Source organism: Sorex araneus, chromosome 1 (assembly GCF_027595985.1).
Source record: "Sorex araneus isolate mSorAra2 chromosome 1, mSorAra2.pri, whole genome shotgun sequence".
NCBI classification, from domain to species: Eukaryota; Metazoa; Chordata; class Mammalia; order Eulipotyphla; family Soricidae; genus Sorex; species Sorex araneus.
In genome coordinates, this window is record NC_073302.1 from 338,352,015 (window position 1) to 338,373,165 (window position 21,151).

At 48.0% G+C, this 21,151-nt stretch overlaps 1 protein-coding gene across 1 annotated transcript in view; it reads right to left on the reverse strand.

Moving 5' to 3' along the window:
• TACC1 (transforming acidic coiled-coil containing protein 1) overlaps positions 1-20,844 on the reverse strand; it is a 107,194-nt gene extending 86,350 nt beyond the window's left edge. Inside the window, exon 1 of the mRNA XM_055118679.1 lies at positions 20,738-20,844. Within this exon, the coding sequence (XP_054974654.1) occupies positions 20,738-20,814 (77 nt within the window). The 5' untranslated portion in view covers positions 20,815-20,844. The remainder of the gene's footprint in view (positions 1-20,737) is intronic.
• Positions 20,845-21,151: the final 307 nt, after the last annotated feature.

Consider the following 21,151-nt stretch of genomic DNA (forward strand, 5'->3'; position numbering starts at 1 on the left):
CACATTCTGTTTGTTTTCAGGATACTCCTGGCATGCTCAGGGTTGATTCCTGGTTCTGTGCTCAGGGATCACACCCACTGGGGTTTGGGGGACTATATGGGGTGCTGGGGGTCAAACCTGAGTCAGCCGTGTGCCATGGCAAGTGCCCATCTGCTACACCATCACTCTTAAATCTGCTAAATCAGAAACCTGATTAATGAGGTTCTTTTGTTGTTGTTGTTGTTGTTGTTTATTTTGTTTTGTTTGGGGGCTACACCCAGCAATGCTCAGGGGCTACTCCTAACTCTGTGCTCAGGAATTACTCCTACCAATGCTCAAGGGACCTTATGGGATGCCTGGAATTGAACTCAGGTCAGCTGCATGCAAGGCAAGTGCCCTGCCTGCTGTACATTGCTCTGGCCCCTGGTGAGATTTCTTTTTTTTTTTCTTTTTGGGTCACACCTGGCAATGCACAGGGGTTACTCCTGGCAGTGCTCAGGGGACCATATGGGATGCTGGGATTCAAACCTGGGTTGGCCGCATGCAAGGCAAATGCCCTACCCGCTGTGCTATCTCTCCAGCCCTCTGGTGAGATTTCTTGTTTTGTTTTTGTTTTGGGGTCACACCCACCGATGCTCAGGGGTTACTCCTGGCTCTGCACTCAGGATTTACTCCTGAGGTGCTCGGGGGACCATATGGGATGCTGGGAATCAAATCTGGGTCGGTCACATGCAAGGCAAATGCCCTACCCGCTGTGCTATCTCTCCAGCCCTCTGGTGAGATTTCTTGTTTTGTTTTTGTTTTGGGGTCACACCCACCGATGCTCAGGGGTTACTCCTGGCTCTGCACTCAGGATTTACTCCTGAGGTGCTCGGGGGACCATATGGGATGCTGGGAATCAAATCTGGGTCGGTCACATGCAAGGCAAATGCCCTACCAGCTGTGCTACTGCTCCAGCCCCCCCGGTGAGATTTCTTAAGTGCATTTATATCATCATTTTTTTCAACACGTTCAATATTTCCTTCTCAAAACATTATTTACTACTTCCTTTTATCCCAAATATTCTGCATTGGGCTGGGGATGTGGCTTAGAGGCACAGCATCTGATTTTCATGTGTGAAGACCTGGGTTCAATCCCCAGTGTGTGCTTTTTAGTTAATTTTATGTTTTTGCTTTTGGGCCCCACCAGCAGTGCTCAGGGTTTACCCTGGCTCTGAGCTTGGGGATCACTCCAGGATTGAACCCCGGATGGCTGTGTGCAAGGTAAGCGCCCTCTCCACTTACTATCGGTCTGGCTCCAAGACGAAATATTCTGAATCATCAATTTGTCAGTTTGAGAAACTCCTGAGTGCCTCGTATCGAGCATGGCTCCTGGCCCTGAGGCTCCTGGCAGGCATCCCCTCTCTTCTCTGCGCCATGCCACTCTCCCTTCCCTGGACAACAGCTCTCTTTCCCATGAGGAGGCCTCCGCCCACGCGGGGGCCTGAGGTTTTTGATCTTCTGGCTTCCGACACAGGGTGGCAAAATGACTCAGGCTGGCCTGAACAGAACATTCCTCCCGCTCCACCCGCCTCCACTCTCCCCCTTCCTGCACTAGCAAAGGGCCCTGCAACCCACCTGCGGGCTGCCTCTGACAACCTCCTCAAACTTTACACTCCTGCTCCTCCTTCCTTCCTGAAATCTGGGTTCCTCTGGAAAGATTCCAAAGATAACTCAGAAGCCTCTGGGAGGGACGTGTGCTAAACCACGCACAGAAGCCGATTGCTGGCTCAGAACTGGAGGTACCCAGCACGCACCCAGGGGACAGGTTGAGACCATTTGTGGGGTCTGTTTGTTTGTTTTTTCTTTTTAAGCCACACCCAGCGATACACAGGGGTTAGTCCTGGCTCTGCACTCAGGAGTTACTCCTGGCAGTGCTTGGGGACCATATGGGATGCTGGGAATTGAACTTGGGTCGGCCGTGTGCAAGGCAAACACCCTACCCGCTGTGCTATCACTCTGGCCCCCATTTGAGGGGTTTTATGGTTGTTTTATTTTGGGCTGTATCCGGCAGTTACTCCTGGCTCTGTGCTCAGGGATCACTCCTGGTTGGCTCTGGGGACCATATGGGATGCTACGCATGGAGACCAGAAGTGCCCTGCTCTACTATCCCTCCAGCCCTAGGTTGAGACCATTCGGGTGGTATCAGTGGATAACATACACAGAAATGTGATTCCGTACTGAATTAGCCAACAGAGTCAGCATTTTCGTTAGTCACCAGAGTCTTGGTTCAATAACGGCTTTATTTCAGTCCTTGAGTAAGCCTCAACTAATGGTAGCTGGCAGGCGCACTCCCCAGAGTGCTGGATGCCTGGGACAGATACAGACTGTGGCAATATCCTGCAGCCTTTTTCCTGCTCCTAGTACATCTGTTTGGGAAAAGCTGGCTTCGGGTAAATCCAGAATTCACTCTCCGGGACAATGCCAGTAAGAGTCTAAATCTAACGAAATTTCCCAATTTTTCAGAGATATTAAATGTCTTTCTGCCAGAGTCTTGCTTTTTCTCCCTTTGGATGTTGCATTTTTCTTTCTTAATCAAATAAGATATGCTGAATAGTTTCCTCTTCAGCTCCCACGCTTTAGTCACCTCTCTCATTCAGAAACAGCCATTGCATGAGTCTCAATAAGGACATCAGGTCAAGGGAACTGCATATTCTCTGGGAACTCAACGCACAAAGCAGCCATCACAGACAGCACAATGCAAGGAACCCACGTTTTCCAGCTCTCAGCCCCCAAGGGCTGCAAGGAAAGCTCAAGTATGACCAAAAAAGGAAACATGATTCAGCTTCCTGAGGGGGTTTGCAGTCCTGTGACAGGAAAAAGTATGGGGAGGAGGAGGGGAGGGAGGGAAAAAATCTGAGGGTGGTGATGTTCCTTACTGAAAAAGAGACCGTGAAGTTGAGAAATGCAAGCTCTCCTCAGGATTATCTGGAAGGCAGGGAAGCTGCAGCTCCAGGGAGACATTTTCATGCTGACAAACAACAGAGCATAAAAACAAAACCAAAAATAATTACAAAACCCTTTTGCTTTATAAAGAATGTGACAGTGTGGAATTTGAAGCCAGCAGCTCGGTATTCACACTCTCTGTAAAATAAACAAGAAAGCCCTGTATAGATCTCTTCAGTTCGGTGGGGAAGAAGCAGGCCTGACACAGCTTTGTGACAGAGGATTTGTGCAATGGTGAGAGCTGGAAACACAGCGCTCATGCTGACACGTGTGTGCACCACACAGACACATGGATACACAAACACACACACACACACACACACACACCTCTTACACAAGTCACACTGCACAGTCACACATACCAACAAGCTGACACCTCACACATGAGTACACATATGCCTTCTACACAAATTATCTGCACACAATGACTACATACAGTCACACACCCCACACACTTATACACACAGGCTTAGTTAGAGTCACACGCCCTGGAGCCTAACCCCTCAGTCTCTTTAGTGCCAACAATAAGGCCATGCACAGCCCCTCTCATACAAGACTCTAAGATCAATTTAGTCAAAGAGCGGTATAATAGCAACTTTTTTAAAAAAGAGAAAAGGACCACCTGTGCCACGCTGTTTCACTCGGGGTGCCCCGAAGGGGGGTGGGTGAGACCCCTCCCTGCCCCAAGGGACCCAGCCCTGGCGGCTGGAAACTTCCACATCTCAGCCGCCGCCTCGCTCACGGCTGCCCTCCACACTGCCAGGCCGGGCATCACCCACAGGTGCATCTGTTTCTGGACTGTGCTGTCACACGGTACCTCAACCACATACTCTACCCGTACTCCGGGATTACTGCACTCCCAGGCCCAGCATCACCCACAGGTGCATCTGTTTCTGACCTTGGGGTCACACGGTACTTCAACCACATACTCTACCCGTACTCCGGGATTACTGCACTCCCAGGCCGGGCATCACCCACAGGTGCATCTGTTTCTGGACCGCGCTGTCACAGGGTACCTCAACCACATACTCTACCCGTACTCCGGGATTACTGCACCATGTCTGACAGGGCTCAAAGTAGGACGCAACCAATCTTAGAGGGAAATATACATTTTTTTTAGATATATATATTAAACACACACAAGGTTCATCCTTTAACAGCATGTTAGTGATCTCTTATAGGAGGGTTTAATGGCCGCTGGGTGAAATACAACAATCCCCACACTCTCTCCTCTACGGATATTTTTTTCTAGCAAACTTAGCAGATTTTCATAACAAACAATACTATTATTTATATTATTTTATTATTTCAGTTCTGCTTTGGGGCAGGGATTGGGGTTGGGGGTGGAAACATTCGAAATATGGTGGTGGGAAGGTGTATGGTGGTGGGATTGGTGTTTGAATATTAATTAAATGTAATCTAGTATTATGAACTACTTAACTACTTTATAAAATAAATTTTTTTTTTTAAGAAAGAAAAAGACCATAAGCTGGGAAAGCACTACCAAATGAGAAACACAGAGAGAGATCTTTAAAGTCTGGGCCTCGTGAGCCAGATACCACAGGCTAAGGTGCTTGCCTTGCACGCACTGAACCCCAGCTTGATCCCTGTCACCACATATGGTCCCCAAGCACTGCCAGGGTAGCTCCAAGACATAAGAAAATAGAAATAGAAGTAAAAAAAACTGAGAAAAAGAAACGGAAAACAGTCAGGAAATGTGCACGATTGGCTTATAAAGGGTCACACCCGGCGATGCACAGAGGTTACTCCTGGTTCATGCACTCAGGAATTACTTCTGGCAGTGCTCGGGGGATCATATGAGATGCTGAAAATCAAACCCAGATCGGCCGCATGCAAGGCAAACGCCCTACCCGCTGTGCTATCGCTGCAGCCCCCTGGGTTTGGTTTCTGAAGGGTATTCTTTGGGAACTGTGATACTTTACTTCAATTAAGAAAGAAGAGCATCCTGGTTTGGAGAAGCACCTATTTCCCTCTTTTTCTGTAAGTAAAACCTTCCTCTGCATCATAGAGATTTGCTGGCTGGGAGCTACAACACCAATCAAGGGCACCAGAAGATCTGCCACTTTCGATCAACAAACTGTTTTCTTTTTTTTTTTTTTTATTGTAGTATTTTTTTTTTTTTATTAAATCACCATGTGGAAAGTTACAAAGTTCTCAGGTTTATATGTCAGTTATACAATATTCAAACACCCATCCCTTCACCAGTGCCCATATTCCACCACCAGAAACCCCAGTATACCCCCGCCCCCACCCCCTACCCCCTACTGTATAACTAATGAATTTCATTCATTTTTTCTTTACCTTGATTACATTCCATAATTCAACACAAAACTCCCTATAGTTGACATAACTCTCTCTCTCTCTCTCTTTTTTTTCTCTTTTTCCTTTTCCCTTTTTTTTTTTTCTTTTTCCCCCTCATCCCCCTTCCTGCGCCTCATAGTATGGTGTACGACACGCCACGTCGGCCAGCGTGGGGCTTTTGCTTAGTTCACAGTCCAGAGGTGGCTGCTACATTAAAAACCTTCAATATTTTCAACAAAAACTTACTGTTATTATTTGGAGTTTCCCCCCCAAGTCAGACCTGTTCAAATGGAACCAATTCACATTGCTGAACAATTATAAATGTTAAGTCCGCGTCCGCGCGGTTTTGGATTTCTGTATAAAGTCCAGGGAGAATTCTGCCAGAAATTACATAGCCCAGCTCACAGTCCCAGTGCATTGCTGTAAGAAGTCTCTGAATTCAAAGTCTTTAGGCGCAGAGGGTCCGATTCGCGCTCAGCGGCTCCGGGTTTATCTGGGCCGAGGGCGTGCCGGTTACGCCCCCTTCCCATGAGTTCCTGGGAGCCCCCAAAGTAAAATCCGAATACCTGTGGGTCTGGAATCAGAAGATGGCGCCTGCCACATGGTGCCGCCAGCCCGCCGCTTTCCATGCAGGAAGACAGGGTGGGGGGGAAAAAAATCCACCCCCAGCAGCACCGAGTTGTAGCCCAGTTTGTTGTCCCAATGCATTGCTCTCGGGTGCTGCGCTGGATGCCCGAATGTGTTACATCTTTTCGGGCATCCAGCGCAGCACCCGAGAGCAATGCATTGGGACAACAAACTGGGCTACAACTCGGTGCTGCTGGGGGTGGATTTTCCCCCCCCACCCTGTCTTCCAACAAACTGTTTTCTTTAGAGAATGTTTTTCTATAAACACAAAAAGTCATAATGAGTGTCCTCTGCACCCCATAGAAGGTGTTTCTACTGCAATTCAAACAGTGAATGTGAACAAACACCTGAAGAAGGTGTCTAGCCTCTCAAAGTCACTAAGTGTGTGTGCTGGCTATTGCCGGAGAGGTGGGAAGGAGCAACGCACTCGAAAGAGGAAGCGTCCCACTCAGCAGAGGGAAAGGGGATATCAAAGCATTCAATTCTGCCGGTGGGTATCAGATGGATTTTCCCCTACATGTTCTGTATGTGGGTACAGATGACTTGCTCATTTTGCCTGGTAGCAAAAGTCGTGGAAGAGCCTAGTTGACAGATCAGAGACAGCTGAGAGGGCTGAAGGGCGTGATTGTCATGAAGGGTCCCAGATGGTCCCCTAAGCATCACTGGGAGTGCCCCTGCCCCTGTAAAAGCAGTGTTAGGACCCACTTAGCCAGAGAAGTGCCATGACAGGCTTTGTGGCCTTCTGAGTAACTTAGGCCTCTTCCAGGAACAAGAAAAGCAGAGAAACCAGATGCTTTTGTCAAAGATTACATCCCAGGAATAAGATTAGATCTTTGGAATGTAACTGTCACGGAGGGGGCTGGATGTCTCGGGCCAAGAAAAGGTATAAGAACTCCCTGAATTTAGTGCTCGGGGTCCTTCCTGAAGCCCAGCGGATACCTGGACCCCAGCTAGCTGCAACAATAAACCTCACCATGTGATTTGCATTATTGGCTCCATTCTCTGTCCTTGAGGGTGGTCGACTCTGCACTCTAACAGCAGAACAAGATTAACACAGGATAATATCACTTATATGTGGTATTTAGAATAACTGGATGAGGGAATGCAATGTTTTGAAGGGGGGATACCCAGATCAAACTTGGCCCCAGAGCGCAGGGACAAGGAAAGAAAAAGAGTGGAGGGGGAGGGGAGGCAGAGAAGAGACAGATGAGAAGCCAACAGGGCTCAAGAAGTTCAGGGACTCAGGTACAAATGAGAAGGTCAGGGGACTCAGGTACAAGGAGGTGTTGATGGTAGAGCCAAATATCCAAACCACTGTCAGCAACACTGAAATTAAGAGCCACAAACTTTAACAATGGAACTTAGAGAGGTGCCTGTCAAGAAGGCAGGCTGGGGGGATGGGAGGGGGGCAGGGGAGAGAGTCTGGAACATTGGTGGAGGGAGGTTGACCTTGGTGGGATTGGTGCAGTAATAGTGCATTTCTAAATCACAACAATGAATAATGTAGTAAATCACTGTGCTTTAATATATATGTGTATTATATACATATATGTGTATATATGTGTATATGTATATATACACATATATTTGAAAAACAAGCAAAATAAGTCAAAACAAAACAAGAGAAAGCAAAAAAAAAAAAAATCTGGCTCCTATCTCAGGCAACCCTAGCCCCCAAATAAGTAACTAAGCAGCTGGTGGGTGGTGCCCCCTTGTGGGACACTAGAGAACAACACCTCCTAGAAGGCAAGAAGGAAGAAGAAACTAGGGCGCTGAACCCCCAGGTTCTCTGATTAAGGATCAGAGCCAGATCCCCTGCTTCTCTGCTGTTTTTGTGGGGTTTTGTTTGTTTGTTTGGGGGCCACACCTGGTGATGCCTAGGGGTCACTCCTGGCTCTGCACTCAGTGATCACTCCTAACAGTACTCGGGAAGCCACATAGGATTCCAGGGACCGAGCCCTGGTCAGCTGAGTGCCAGGCTAGCGCCCACCCGCTGCACTGTCTCTCCAGCCCCTCTTCTGCTCCATGCCGTCCCTTCCTGAAAGCAGGGCACATCTCTTAGCTCTATTCTGCCTCCCACCACATCTGACGTCAACTGGAAATGGGCCAGAGATGTGAGGAGAGCCCCTGGTTGAATCCCCTCGGCCCTGTGTGGGCCAAAGAATACTGCCAGGGGGTGCTCCTGAGCACAGAGTTAGAGTAATCTCTGGGATGCTGGTGTTGGGCCCCCCAGCCAAAACCAAGAACCAAAACTAGGTATCAACTGGAAATATGCTCCATGCCACTTGGAACTGATCTGTGGTCCCAAAGGTCATCACCATAGGTCATTGGACATTTACTAGGAACCAAGGTGTCATTCACAACTGTCCAGAAGCACCAAAACACCACAGCCTGAACATCATTTGGTCCACAAAGGGTTTAGGGACCTTGACCTTTTTGGGGATTTGTTTGGGGACTGTACCCGGTGGTGTACATCTGGGGGCCCGGCAGTGCCAGGGAGTGAATCCAGGCTTCCTGCAAGCAAAGTATGAGCCGTTTCCATTCCATTATTTCTCTAGTGCCATTCCCAGCCCCACCCACTGCTTTCAACAAATCTAGCCCCCCCCACACACATACCTTTCCTTCCATCTCCCTACAATCCTGCACCTTAGTTCGCTATCATTGGGTTATTTTAATTTTGATTTCTCAATTCAGATTTTAATTTTTTTCACTTTTAGCCCATACCAAAGGTGTGCAGGGGCTAGTCCAGTGCTAGTTTAGTGGTTGGGGGTCACTTCTGGCAATGCTTGGGGGACATATAGGGACTGAAAGAGAGCCTCCTCTATGCGAAGCGGTGAGAACATTAAATTATCTCATTTTTCTCGCTGGCCCCATTCACCAATTTTACATCATCACAGTGCACACCTGGGTTAAATCATCCACTACCTGTCTCTTTCCTTCCGACTTATGCCTTAGAGTCTCCTTCCTTCCATCTTGCTGCAGATGGCAATATTTCATCTTTTTTTAAATGAGTATAAAATATAACACATCTCTATCAAATCATATGGGATGCTGGGATTAGAACCCGGGTCGGCCGTGTGCAAGGCAAATGCCCTACCCGCTGTGCTATCACTCCAGCCCCTGAATAGAACTTTTCATGGCAACGTCTTTGTATCCTTCAGATAGACCCAGAAGTGAGACTGCTGGGTCCTATGGAAGTTTCAAAAACCTGGAACCACTGACAAAACCAGTTTGAAAATGGAAAGGAAGGGTGCAGAGGACAGAGAGAGACAAGACACAAAGTTAGAAAAAAGTTAGTGAATGTGGGACCAGAGAGATGGTACAAAAGGTGAGGTGTCTTGTGAGTGACTGAGCCCGGTTCAAGCCCCATATTTGGTCTCCCAGCATAGCCAGGAGTGATTCTGAGCCCTGAGTCAGACGTAAGGGCTGAGCACTGCCAGGTGTGGCCTCCAACAAAACCCAACAAAAGCTTAGAAAGCAAGCCTGGCAGGTGAAAGGGCAAGTCATCTTCCTACTGTTCCGCCTTGGTCAAGCCTTCCTTGCTTTGTTCAAACCCCTGTTGAGGAGTAATTTTGATGTAGACATAGAAACACAATATTTTGTAGTTGTTAAGAAAGTAGGGCTCACCGACAAAATTCAACAAAGAAACCAAAGAGAAACAGTTCATCTGCTCCGTGGATGTAGGCAACACCTACAGACACCCAAAGATGGATATGTACTACAGCATGGTTACACCCAGCATCCATGCTTCCGGGAGGGAAGTCAAAACACTTCATTTCCATGAGATAAGCATAAGCTTCTGTGAATTCACAAGTTACCTGCGTGGCAGATTCACTCTGGAAATGACTGGTAAATCTGTTTGTTCAGCATTGACTGGATTCACCAGGCACACACGGCTCCTTGATTTAATAGCTCCTTAGTCTTAGTTTTTAATTTTTTAAGCCTCAATTTACTCATCTGTGAAATGGAGATAAGAGCATCTACTTCACAAGACCCAAGGGAAGAGGAAATGAGACCATGAGGAGCCCTCCGGTCTCTGGCACTGCGCCCTTTTCAGACACATGTCCACATGGCCAAGGTGCACAGAAGTTTATTCCTACTATGAAGGGCTCCAAAGACATGAGCCTTTGCTCTAGGGAGGTCCTAAGACAGTTGGCGGGGCACCTGAGCATGATCCCTAGGCCCGACCCCCAGCATGCTGAGCGTGATCCCAGTGTGGCTCTGTCATTGGGGTCCTTGGTACCACAACAGTGTGTGAATACACTGTGCACCAAAAGCACAGGAGCAACCACACTAATGTGTGAGACCCCCTGAAAGCACCGTATTAAAGTGTGTGAGTTGGTCAGAGAGCTAGGAAGCTTGCCTTGCACACAGCTAAGCCAAGTTCCATCCCTAGCACCACGTAGGGTCCCCCATGCCTCCCCCACTAGTGATCCCTGAGCTCAGAACCAGGGCTAAGCCCTGGACACTGCGGCAAAGGGAACAAAGAGTTATTACTCGATGTGTGGAGAGAGAGTGCAGGGAGTAAGGAACTTGCCTTGCATGAACTGGTCCCAGTTCAGCTCCTGTCCCCCGAGTTCCAATAGGAAGGATCTCTGACCACAGAGCCAGGAACAAGCCCTAAGCACCCCTAGTGTGGCCCCGGAACTGGAAGAAAAAAGAACGTGAAATTGCTCTAATGCAAACTCCCTTTGCCAAGGTCCCGAGAGTGCTCATCCTGAGTGACACAGCACTCTGCCAGGCTTTCTAAGGGACAGGCAGATACCAGCTTTCAGGAGACACAGTGACCTCGTGTTCAGGAAGGAGATATGGTTAAACAATTTTTACACAATACCAGTAAATTTAAGCAAGTCAAATGTAGTTTTCAAAAATTGGTGTGGGGGGTGTGCACACAGGTGGTACTTGGAGGTTCGAGTAGGTGGTACTGGGAGTGCTGAAGAGACCACAAGTTGCCAGGGATGGAGACCAGGGTGTCCATGTGCAAAGCATGTGGTACAGTTCTTTACTTTTTGATAAAAAATTTTTATTTTGTTTTTTTTTTGGTCACACCCGGAGATGTTCAGGGGTTATTCCTGGCACTGCACTCAGGAATTACTCCTGGCGGTGCTTAGGGGACCATATGGGATACTGGGGACCAAATCTGGTCATGCAAGGGAAACTATCACTCCAGCCCCTGGTCCAGTCCTTAAACTATCTCCCTTGTCCCTAACTAGAAGTTTTTTTCCTAGAACTGTTATTAATAACATATACAGTAGACATACCCATAAGTACGGGCAAATTAGGACCCTTGCATTAGATATGAGTAAAAGAAAAATTATATTGGCCAGGTAACTAGTAAAGGAGGAAAGGTGATTGCCTTCCATGTGGCCGACTCCAGATCAAATCTCCGGCACAGTCCTCAAGCACAGAGCCAGGAACAGCCTCTGAGCCCGGCCAGTGTGGCCCAACTCCCCACCCAACTTCCCCCAAAATAAAGAAGAGTTCTATCCAAAGTATCAAGAGCAAGAATTCTGAGACTGTAGAAACGTGCAAGGTGAGTGATTCCTTACTCTTTGGAGTTACCAAGTCTGCAGAAAGGGAAAAGCTGAAGGAAAAAGGAAGTTTAGAGAATAGTGGTTTATTATTTGTCAAGCTTCTATAAATCCACTAGAACTTTATATTATGTTATTTCAAAAAATAAAGTCGAGACTGTCCATGAAAAATGCAAGTCTAACAACGCCTGCAGATGACCTGAGACCTTTGAAAGCCCCACCCTGTCTGCACAGAGGGATTGTTGTTTCTCCAAGTGGGAAATACCGCCCCTAGAGGGCGCTAGAACAACCCAGCGAGAGGCCAGCAGCCCTGTGTGTGTGTGTGTGTGTGTGTGTGTGTGTGTGTGTGTGTGTGTGTGCGCGCGCGCGCGCACGCGCGCACTGAAGGGATGAGTGTTGGATCATTGTATGAGTGAAACCCGATCATGAACAGTTTTGTAACTATGTATCTCATAGTGACTCAATAAAATTTTTTTTTAATTTTAATTAAAAAAATTAATTTCCTGCTGCAAAATTTTATTTAGCACTGTAGCACTGTCATCCTGTTGTTCATCGATTTGCTCAAGCAGGCACCAGTAATGTCTCCATTGTGATTGTTATTGTTTTTGGCATATCAAATATGCCACGGGGAGCTTGCCAGGCTCTGCCACGCAGGCAGGATACTCTCGGTAGCTTGCCAGGCTCTCCAAGAGGGACCGAGGAATCGAACCCGGGTTGGCCACATGCAAGGCAAATGCCCTACCTGCTGTGCTATCCCTTAAAAAATTAATTTAAATTGTGTGTGGGGGACACCCCACAGTGCTCAGGGCTTTCTCCTGGCTGTGTACTCAGGGAGGCTCAGAGGACCATATGGGGTGCCAGAATAAAACCTGGATTGGCCATATGCAAGGCCCTGTGCCCTACCCACTTGCCTGGGGAAATTCTTTTAAATAAACTCTTAAAGGCCCAGAGAAACTACACAGGGCAATTGCCTCACATGCAGCAGACCCTGGGTTTGATCTTTGGCACTGCACCATCCTGACACTGTGGGAGTGTCCTTGAGCAGAGAGCCAGGAAAAACTCCTGAGCACTGCAGGGTACAGCCCAACCACCCCTCCCCCAAAATAATAAAAAAGTAATAAAATACAAAATACCCCTCTCTCAAAAACAATAAAATACAAATAAATGAAAACTTGAAATGGACGCAGAGCGACAGAGATCAGCGTGAAGTCCCACAGCTCCTGCGTTCAAAGGTCGCCTTCATTTATCTGCCCTTTTGCACATGCTATGCCCCCAAGTACTATAGTAAACATTCAGATTTAGAAATACTTTTCTCACAAAAATATAATTCAGAGTGCCTGAATACAAGAAGACAATTAATACTTGTTGAATTAATGTGAATAAAACCATTAGGTTAAGAAGGAAAATTATTACAATGTTGAATTTTTTGTGGTACCAGGTATTGAATCCAAGGCTTCATACTTGAAGGGCAAATGCTCTACCACTGATCTACATCCCTTGCCCTGTCTAATACTGGGGCGGGGAAAAGCAACTCACATAATGGGAGAAAATCTTTGCAAATAAAACACTTATCTTGGGGCCAAAGTGACAGTACAGCAGGAAAGGCATTTGCCTTGTGCACAACTGACACAGGTTCGAGCCCCAATATCCCAAATGGCCTCCCAAGCACTGCCAGGAGTAATTCCTGAGTGCAGAGCCAGGAATAACTCCTGGGCATTGCTGGGTATGACCCCAAAATAATAATTTAAAAGATCACTTATCTGATAAAGAATAATATTCAAAACATATAAAGAACACCGGTACATAAAGAGAGAAAACAAAATATACCTTTACGTATAAAGAACACAAAAGCAAGTACAAAATAGTGCAACAAAACAACTAACTCAAAACTGGTAAAATACTTGAGTAGGCCTTTCTTCAGAGAAGGTAAGCAAGTAACCAATAAACACACTATCACATCATTGGTCAACATCATTGATCATCCAAATCCAGTGAGCCACCAGCCTCACACAAATCATTAGGAGAGGTACTAATAAGGTAGGTACCAATGTTAGAGTGAGAATATGGAGAAACTGGAACCATCCTACATGTTGGTAAACGAAGTGTTTATTGGTGTCTTATAACATTAACTAGAGAATGACTATATAGCCCAGCAGTTCCATACCTAGTAATATACACAGAAGAATTGAAAGCAGGTACTCAAACAGATACTTGCACACCAATGTTCACAGTAGAACTTTTCAAAAAGGACTTATTGGTGATTTTCCTTATTGGAAGATAACCCAAGGGTCTATCAAGAGATGAGTAAAAAAAAATAATAATAAATGGGGCTGGAATGATAGCACAGTGGGTAGGGCATTTGCCTTGCACGCGGCCGACCCGTGCAGAGCCAGGAGTAACCCCTGTGCATCGCTGGGTGTGACCCTAAAAGCAAAAAAAAAAAAAAGATGAATAAACAGAAAGGGGGTATTGATAGGTTTGCTCAGGTGCTCAAGTAAAGGATCTGCATGTGTGAAACCACCCAGAGATTTCTTATTGCCCCAGGATTTCTTAATTCCTGGAACTAGTTTGAAAGCCCTGGGACTAGCCCCCCTTAATCAAGCATTCCCATCCAGACTTCCGGTATAAATCAACTCTAGAAGTTTGAATGTTGGATACAGATTCGCTGGCTTCTTCTTTTTTCTTTTTTTCCTTTTGGGTCACACCTGGCGATGCACAGGGGTTACTTCTGGGGGTTACTCCTGGCTCTGCACTCAGGAATTACTCCTGGCAGTGCTCAGGGGACCATATGGGATGCTGGGAGTTGAACCCGGGTCGGCTGCGTGCAAGACAAATGCCCTCCCCACTGTGCTATCGCTCCAGTCCCCAGATTCACTGGCTTCTTTAGGAGACCCATGAACCTCTGGGAAGTGCTTTCAATGAACTCATTTCAACCCCATTTCCTTTCTTGGTTCTTGCTCTTTCTTTTCATGAGCCCATCCCAGACCTTTCAGGCATAAAGAAATACAAAGGAATACTGCAGTTATAAAAAGGACTGTAATTCTGAAATGTGCCACAGAATAGATGAGTCTTTTTTCCTCCTTTTCTTTTGGTTTCTGGGTCACACTTAGGGCTGACTCCTGGCCCCGCACTCCAGGCCACTACACGGGGTGCTGGGCTTGAACCTGGGTTGGCCTCGGACAAGGCGAGCGCCTGCCTGCTCGAATGTCTTTGGCTCCACAGAAGGGTCCTGAAAGGACGTGAAGGAAGTCAGGCACAACAGAACAAAGATTATACTTTTCTTTCTATGTGGGCGGACAGGGACGAAAGTAGAAGAAAGGGTTAGCAGGCTGCCCTGTAGGGGAACAGGGAGTCATTGTTTAATGGATACAGAGTTTCTATTTGGAATAAAGAAAAAGTTTGGTGGTTATACAGCACTTTAAATGTACTGGATGTTTTGAATTCTATACTTTAAGATGATTGGAACTAGAGATAGTACAGGGCTTTCTGTGGTTGCCTCCTATGCTGCAGACCCCCACGATCCCAAACCCCATGGGGAATGACCTCTGAGTAGCCTCTGAGGACTGCCAGATGTGGCCTCTGAGGACTGCCAGATGTGGCCTCCCGACAGACAAACAGAAACTCAAACCCAAACTCTAAAATGATTAAAATGATGGATTTATGTGTTATATATATTTGCCCAAAAATGCAAAGCACCCTTTTCCTTCTTTGGACCATCCTTGGCAGTGCTAAAGGGTTACCCCTGGTTCTGCTCTTAGGAATCGCTCCTGGCAGGCTCGGGGAACCCTATGGGATGCCGAGGATTGAACCTGGGTTGGTTGTAAGCAAGACCAGTGCCCTGCCTGCTGTACTCTCTCTCTGGTTGCAAGCACTCCTTTTTCTTAAAGCACCTCATATCCCTCATCCTCAGACAATGTTTTGTGGCCATTTCAGATGGCACCAGTTCATTTCCTGATTTTGGGTTAAATTCAGGTGTCCTGAAGCCCACTCTAAAAAAGCAAACCCACTTTGGTTGCTCAGGACCCCAGCAGTGCTATTTGCTTTATCTTCTGTGTTTTCTGGGTTTTTAATATGAAACCCGTGCAGGTGGGAAGAGCTGTGAGAGCCGATGGTGAGGCACAGCTGGTTACCAAAGCCAAAGGGGAGGAAATTGGGGCAAAACGATGCCAGCACTCCCTTAGAGTTGACATCCTCAACAGGCATCTTTCCTTTACATAATTTTCAGAAAATTAACTCATTTTACTATTCCTTTCCCTTTTCTGCGGGGGAGGGACACAATCGGCTGTGCTCAGGGCTTCCTCCTGGTTCTGTGCTCAGGGATCACTCCTGGGGGGGGGGCAGTTGGAGGACCATGTGGGGTGCCAGGGATCAACCCCAGGTCAGCAGTGGGTAAGACAAGCCCCGTAACTCCTCTCTGAGGGCCCTTTCAATTATCCTCACCATCTAGAAGTTGTGTATGTCTAAAGTCAGCAAACGCTCCCAAGCGATTCCCTTCTCATGCAATTCCAACTGTGTCCTCTGGGGTGGGCTTTACCAGAGTGGAGCCAGCCAGTGTGCTCCCCAAATGGCATACTTCAACAACTTTCCGTTCCCTCCGCCAAGCTGAACACTATCATTCCTTTAACTCGGACTCAGAGCTGGTTTTCTGGTTCTTTTCCACAAACATTCTCTAAATCTGTCTCTTAATTGTACACTACAACCTTTTATGTGAGTATTTAACATTTTCCGACCTTAAATGTTTTTGACAGCAATAAAAACTATGTGATGAGAAGATGGATAATTTGAAAGCTATATGTTTTGGAAATGTTGTTCCCTAACTTTACTCATTTTGAGTCACACTTTTCTAAATGCATCTATAACTTCAAAGCCAGAGCCTCCCTCTTTTCATCAGGGACATGTGCCTCTCGGTGACTTGTCCATCAAGAGTAATTTTTGCTTAGCTGCTACTGACTTTGCAGTTCACTACAATCCTGCAGAACCTGTGTGGGATTCCCATGACAGAGATACACAGCAAGGACACTCAGACCTCAGAAACTGCTCTTAAGTTTGCCACCTGTCTATTCCATTATGTTAAATTCCAAAAGATTGGTTTAGAAATTTACTATTTGGAGGACGTTGGTCGGGGCCAACACCCAGCTGTGCTCAGGGCTCTGGTGTTCTGCTCAGAGATCACTCCTGGTTGTGCATAGGCAGTGCCAGGGATCAAATCTCGGCCAGCCACATGGAAGGCAAGCACCTTACTTGCTGAACTATTTCCCTGGCCCCTGGTCTAGAGACTTAATGATAATTGGTGACAGGCACATATATTGCATCCCAGGCATCAGGCTCACCATAAACTTGATTAATTAATTAGACACCTTATTTCCTAATGAAAAATAAACTGCTTAATGCTAGTCTTCTCAGATCTCTATAAATTATTTACTACTCTTAGAAAATCCACATTGGACACATCACCAAATACAATCAAAGGTATCCTACCTTCTGTACTATCACTCTAGCCCCATTCTTTAAAAAAAATTTATATATTTTTTGCTTTTTGGGTCACACCCAGTGGTGCACAGGAGTCACTCCTGGCTGCACTCAGGAATCACTCCTGGCAGTGCTCAGGGGACCATATGGGATACTGGGAATCGAACCTAGGTCGGCCGCATGCAAGACAAACACCCTACCCACTGTGCTATCCTCCAGCCACCGTCCTTTATTTTTATATATCTAACTTGCTTTACACTTCACAATAGTATTCTTCAAGATCTAGTTAATTTTGGTGCTGAATAAGTTATTAAAAATATGAACTGTGAAATTTCTCCCTTAGAAAATAAATGCCACTATTAATTTGCAAGCCAGTGTGAGTTTTCAAGCACTAAACAAAAGAAGAGTAGTAATTTAAAAAATGTAGTAGCAAGACCAGGGGGACTTCCTTGAGGTCAATTATCCAGAACAGCATATGTCCGGCAGGAAATAAGCAGCTGGATGACATTAAAAATGAATTTCCTACTTTCCTGGACTCTGCTAAGAGCTGTAGCTTGTATATACGAGTAAGTCAGGCCTTGGGCAAAAAGTATGCATTTTGCTTTCCATATATTTTGCAGCAAATGTTTCATGTGTATCTGTTATTTATGTATATTACATATAACTTTCATACAGTTCTTTTTTTCCCCTCTTGTCCTGATCTTTATTTATTGGTGGGTAGGGGAATGGCCACGGCTGCTCGGGATTTATTCCTGGCTCGGGAGTAACCCCTGGAAGTTCTCGGGGGGCCAGACGCAGTGCCCGGGATCTAACTGAGGCCCTCTGCGTGCAAGGCAAGCACCTTAATGCCAGCACCATCTCCCCACGTTTTTCTTTTCAAGTATATTAAACACAATGGCTCTTTTTTTTCCTGGGAAGAGGCACAGCTGGTGCCAGGCAGGGCTTACTCCTGGATCTCTGCTTAGGGATCAGCTCTGTTCCTGACTCAGTGCTCTAGGAATGGAACCGGGTTGGCCACGTACAAGGCAAAAACCCTTAAGCGCAGTACTATCCCTCTGACCTGTAAGTTCATATTTCTTTTCCTTTCCTTTGTTGGGGGATATGGGAGGGAGACAGCCAGTGCCCATGGGTACTCCAGACTTTGTGCTCTGGGTTCCCTCTCAGATGTGCTTGGTAACACACACAGTGCTTGAAATCAAACACGGGTCTCCTACACACAAAGCACATGCTCAGCCCATTTTTCTATTCCTCCCACCCTGGATATCATATTTTTCTTTTTGGAGGCAGAGGAAAGGCACTCTCAGAGGTGCTCAGAGCTTACTTCTGGGTCTGTGCTCAGGGATTACTCCTGGTGGGGCTCAGAGACTATGTGTGGTGCCAGGGATTGAATCTGCTAAGTGCTCTACCCGCTGGATCTCATATTTCTAGATTCCTTCACACTGTGTGTGTTAGGAAGTCTGAAGTGTGGACTCATTAAATGGCTTACACTCTCTGCTATGACAGATAATCCCAATAATACCAGGTCGCATTCTGAATGTGTTCCTTTGAGTAAGAATGGGCATCCTTGGGTTCTGTGTCTTGGTGCAGACCAATGACGATTATTTAGCATTGTTCATCAGTTTGCTCAAGTGGGTACCAGTAACATCTCCATTGTGAGACTTGTTGTTACTATTTTTGGCATATCAAATACGCCACGGGTAGCTTGCCAGGCTCCACCATGTGAGCGAGATACTTTCGGTAGCTTGCTGGGCTCTCTGAGAGGGATGGAGAAATCGACCCAGGAGGAATCAAACCCGGCCACATGCAAGGCAAACACCCTACCCGTTGTGCTATCGCTTCAGTAAGCTTTGCTAATTATATAAGGTATGTGCTGACCTCTATTGAGATTGACAAGAGAGAGAGAAAGAGAGAGAGACTTTCTATTGACTACCATACCACTGTATCACTGTCATCCCATTGCTCATCGATTTGCTCGAGCGGGCACCAGTAACATCTCCATTGTGAGACTTGTTGTTACTGCCTTTGGCATATCGAATACACCACGGGTAGCTTGCCAGGCTCTGCCGAGAGGGGCAGAGGAATCGAACCCGGGTGGCCGCGTGCAAGGCAAACGCCCTACCCGCTGTGTATGGCTCCAGTCCAACCCAGAGAAGGATAATCTACCACACCAAGAGAAGAATAATCTACCACACTCATACTGGGTAATCTAATTATTGAGATTCAAATTCTCCAAGTGAACCACTGAACTTTACACTGAAAGAATTTCTTTAGCAAGCTGTTAGTGATTAATTCCAACATTTACTTTCAAATTATGCAGTAAATCTGTTCACAAAGATTAAGTGGTGAATCTTTATGATATGCCGAAACACCAATATGTTGCTCAGAGATAAAAGTAGAACACAGGCACCATCTTACCTTATCCTTAGAAGAGCCTGCGAAGCAGATATTGTTAGCACTATTTTAAAAACTAGAAAGCAGGCACAAAGACCTCAAGAAACTGATTAAGTATCTGCAACTATTATTATTAGGCTCGGAGCCTAAATTAAACCAGAGCTATCTGCCTCCTAAACGCTTAACAACTCAATGTTAAATTGCCTCATGTCTGTTTTTAAAAAATTACATGAACTTTATGGTTCAGGGATTAGGGTCACAAGCAGTAGGAGGGACCGGAAGGTAGCACAGAGCACTGGGAACATGCTCAGGTTGGCCCCCATCAGCTCCCCCTGGTTCCCTAAGCACTGCTGGGAGTGGTCCCCAAACAAACAAGCAAACAACCTCAAACCTCTCAAGTCTCACTGGAAACTCAGCACCACGTGATCCTACCACCGCACTGTTGGGTGGGCTGGCAGCCAAGGCCTGAGCGTTGGGCTGTCAGGCTAGGTCGCTCTGGATGTGGGGAACGGCCCCCAAAGCCCCCGGAGCACCGCTGGGCAGCCCCCTGGCACAGATCCAGTTGACTTTGCCAATTTCCTCCAGCCAAAGCCTGTAAGCATCACTAACTGCGACGTCTCCGACCTCCGGCAGAGGGCAAGGGCCAGCCGGCAGAGACGCACTTTCTGTTTCCACCGTCCTGCTGCAGGGGCTGTGGCCGCGGACAGCCCGGACCCATGTCCCGTTTGCTGTTGTGCGGTCTCGGCCGAGGCACTGAGTTTCTGTGCGCTTGGGGTGGAGCTGGCTGGGCTGAGTGGCTGCATTAAAGCAGCGCGGGGGTTCCCAAACATCGCGCCGGCCCGAGGCACGCACGCCCGCGCCTGTTGGCTGTCTGGACGCGGCGGGGCTGTCCACGCGCTCTCCTGGACAGGCGCGGGCTCTCCCGGACCCCTTAGACCTTGCTCTAAACCATGTGCTCTGGAAGGCTGCCCTCGCATCTTGCGTTCGGTACCGGGTGTCCCCGATTGTTTCAGCCCTAGAACAAAAGCCTGATTGCTGCTGCTCCAAGACTGCCCTACACCCCGTCATCATCTGCCCGCAAGCAAGGGAGCAGAAAACGCCGTCCCGAACTCCGGGACCCGCAGGGGCTGCGCTCTGGCTCGGACCCTTGAGAGCACCTTTCCGCAAAGAACTGTCCGGTGCATGCGCGTCTTCCAGCTCCGACAAGTGCAAAACTTCGGGGTCCTCCCGCAGGACAGCAGCGGGACTGCGAGGGGCGCGCGCCGGAGCCTGCAGGGAGCCCCGGGTGCGAGCGGGAAGCCCCCCCCCCCCAAGAAGCCCAGCCCCGGGAAGCCCAGCCCCGGGAGGCCCACCCCCCGGGAAGCCCACCTCCCGGGAAGCCCACCTCCCCGGCGGCATGCAACCCAGAAGCTCCGGGGAGGCGCTGTGACTCACGCGGTCTCTCGGGGCCTCGGGGCCCTGCCCCCGGCGGCGTCCGCGCCCCTGGCCATCTGGGAGTGGGCGCCTCCCATGGTCCCGCGCTGCCCGGCGGCTCTCGATGCTCCAGGAGCCCGGGCGGGGAGGAGCACTGGGCGGGAGGAGGCGGGGGCGGGGAGGAAGGGAGGCGCGGGGGTGGGGTGGGGGCGGGCGCGCTGGGAGCGAACCGGACGCTGTCCACTGCAGAGGGCTGGCGGGCGCGGCCCCCTGAAGCCCCGGGTGCCAGGGGAAGTGGGCGTGTCCCAAAGTGGGCGTGTCCCGGGGAGCCGCGAGGAGCACAGTCAGGTGAGGTGGCCGGGCAGATCCCGCGCGGGGTCCTCATCCCCAAGGTTCATCCTGGCGCGGTCCCTACTGGCTGGGTGGTTTGGACAA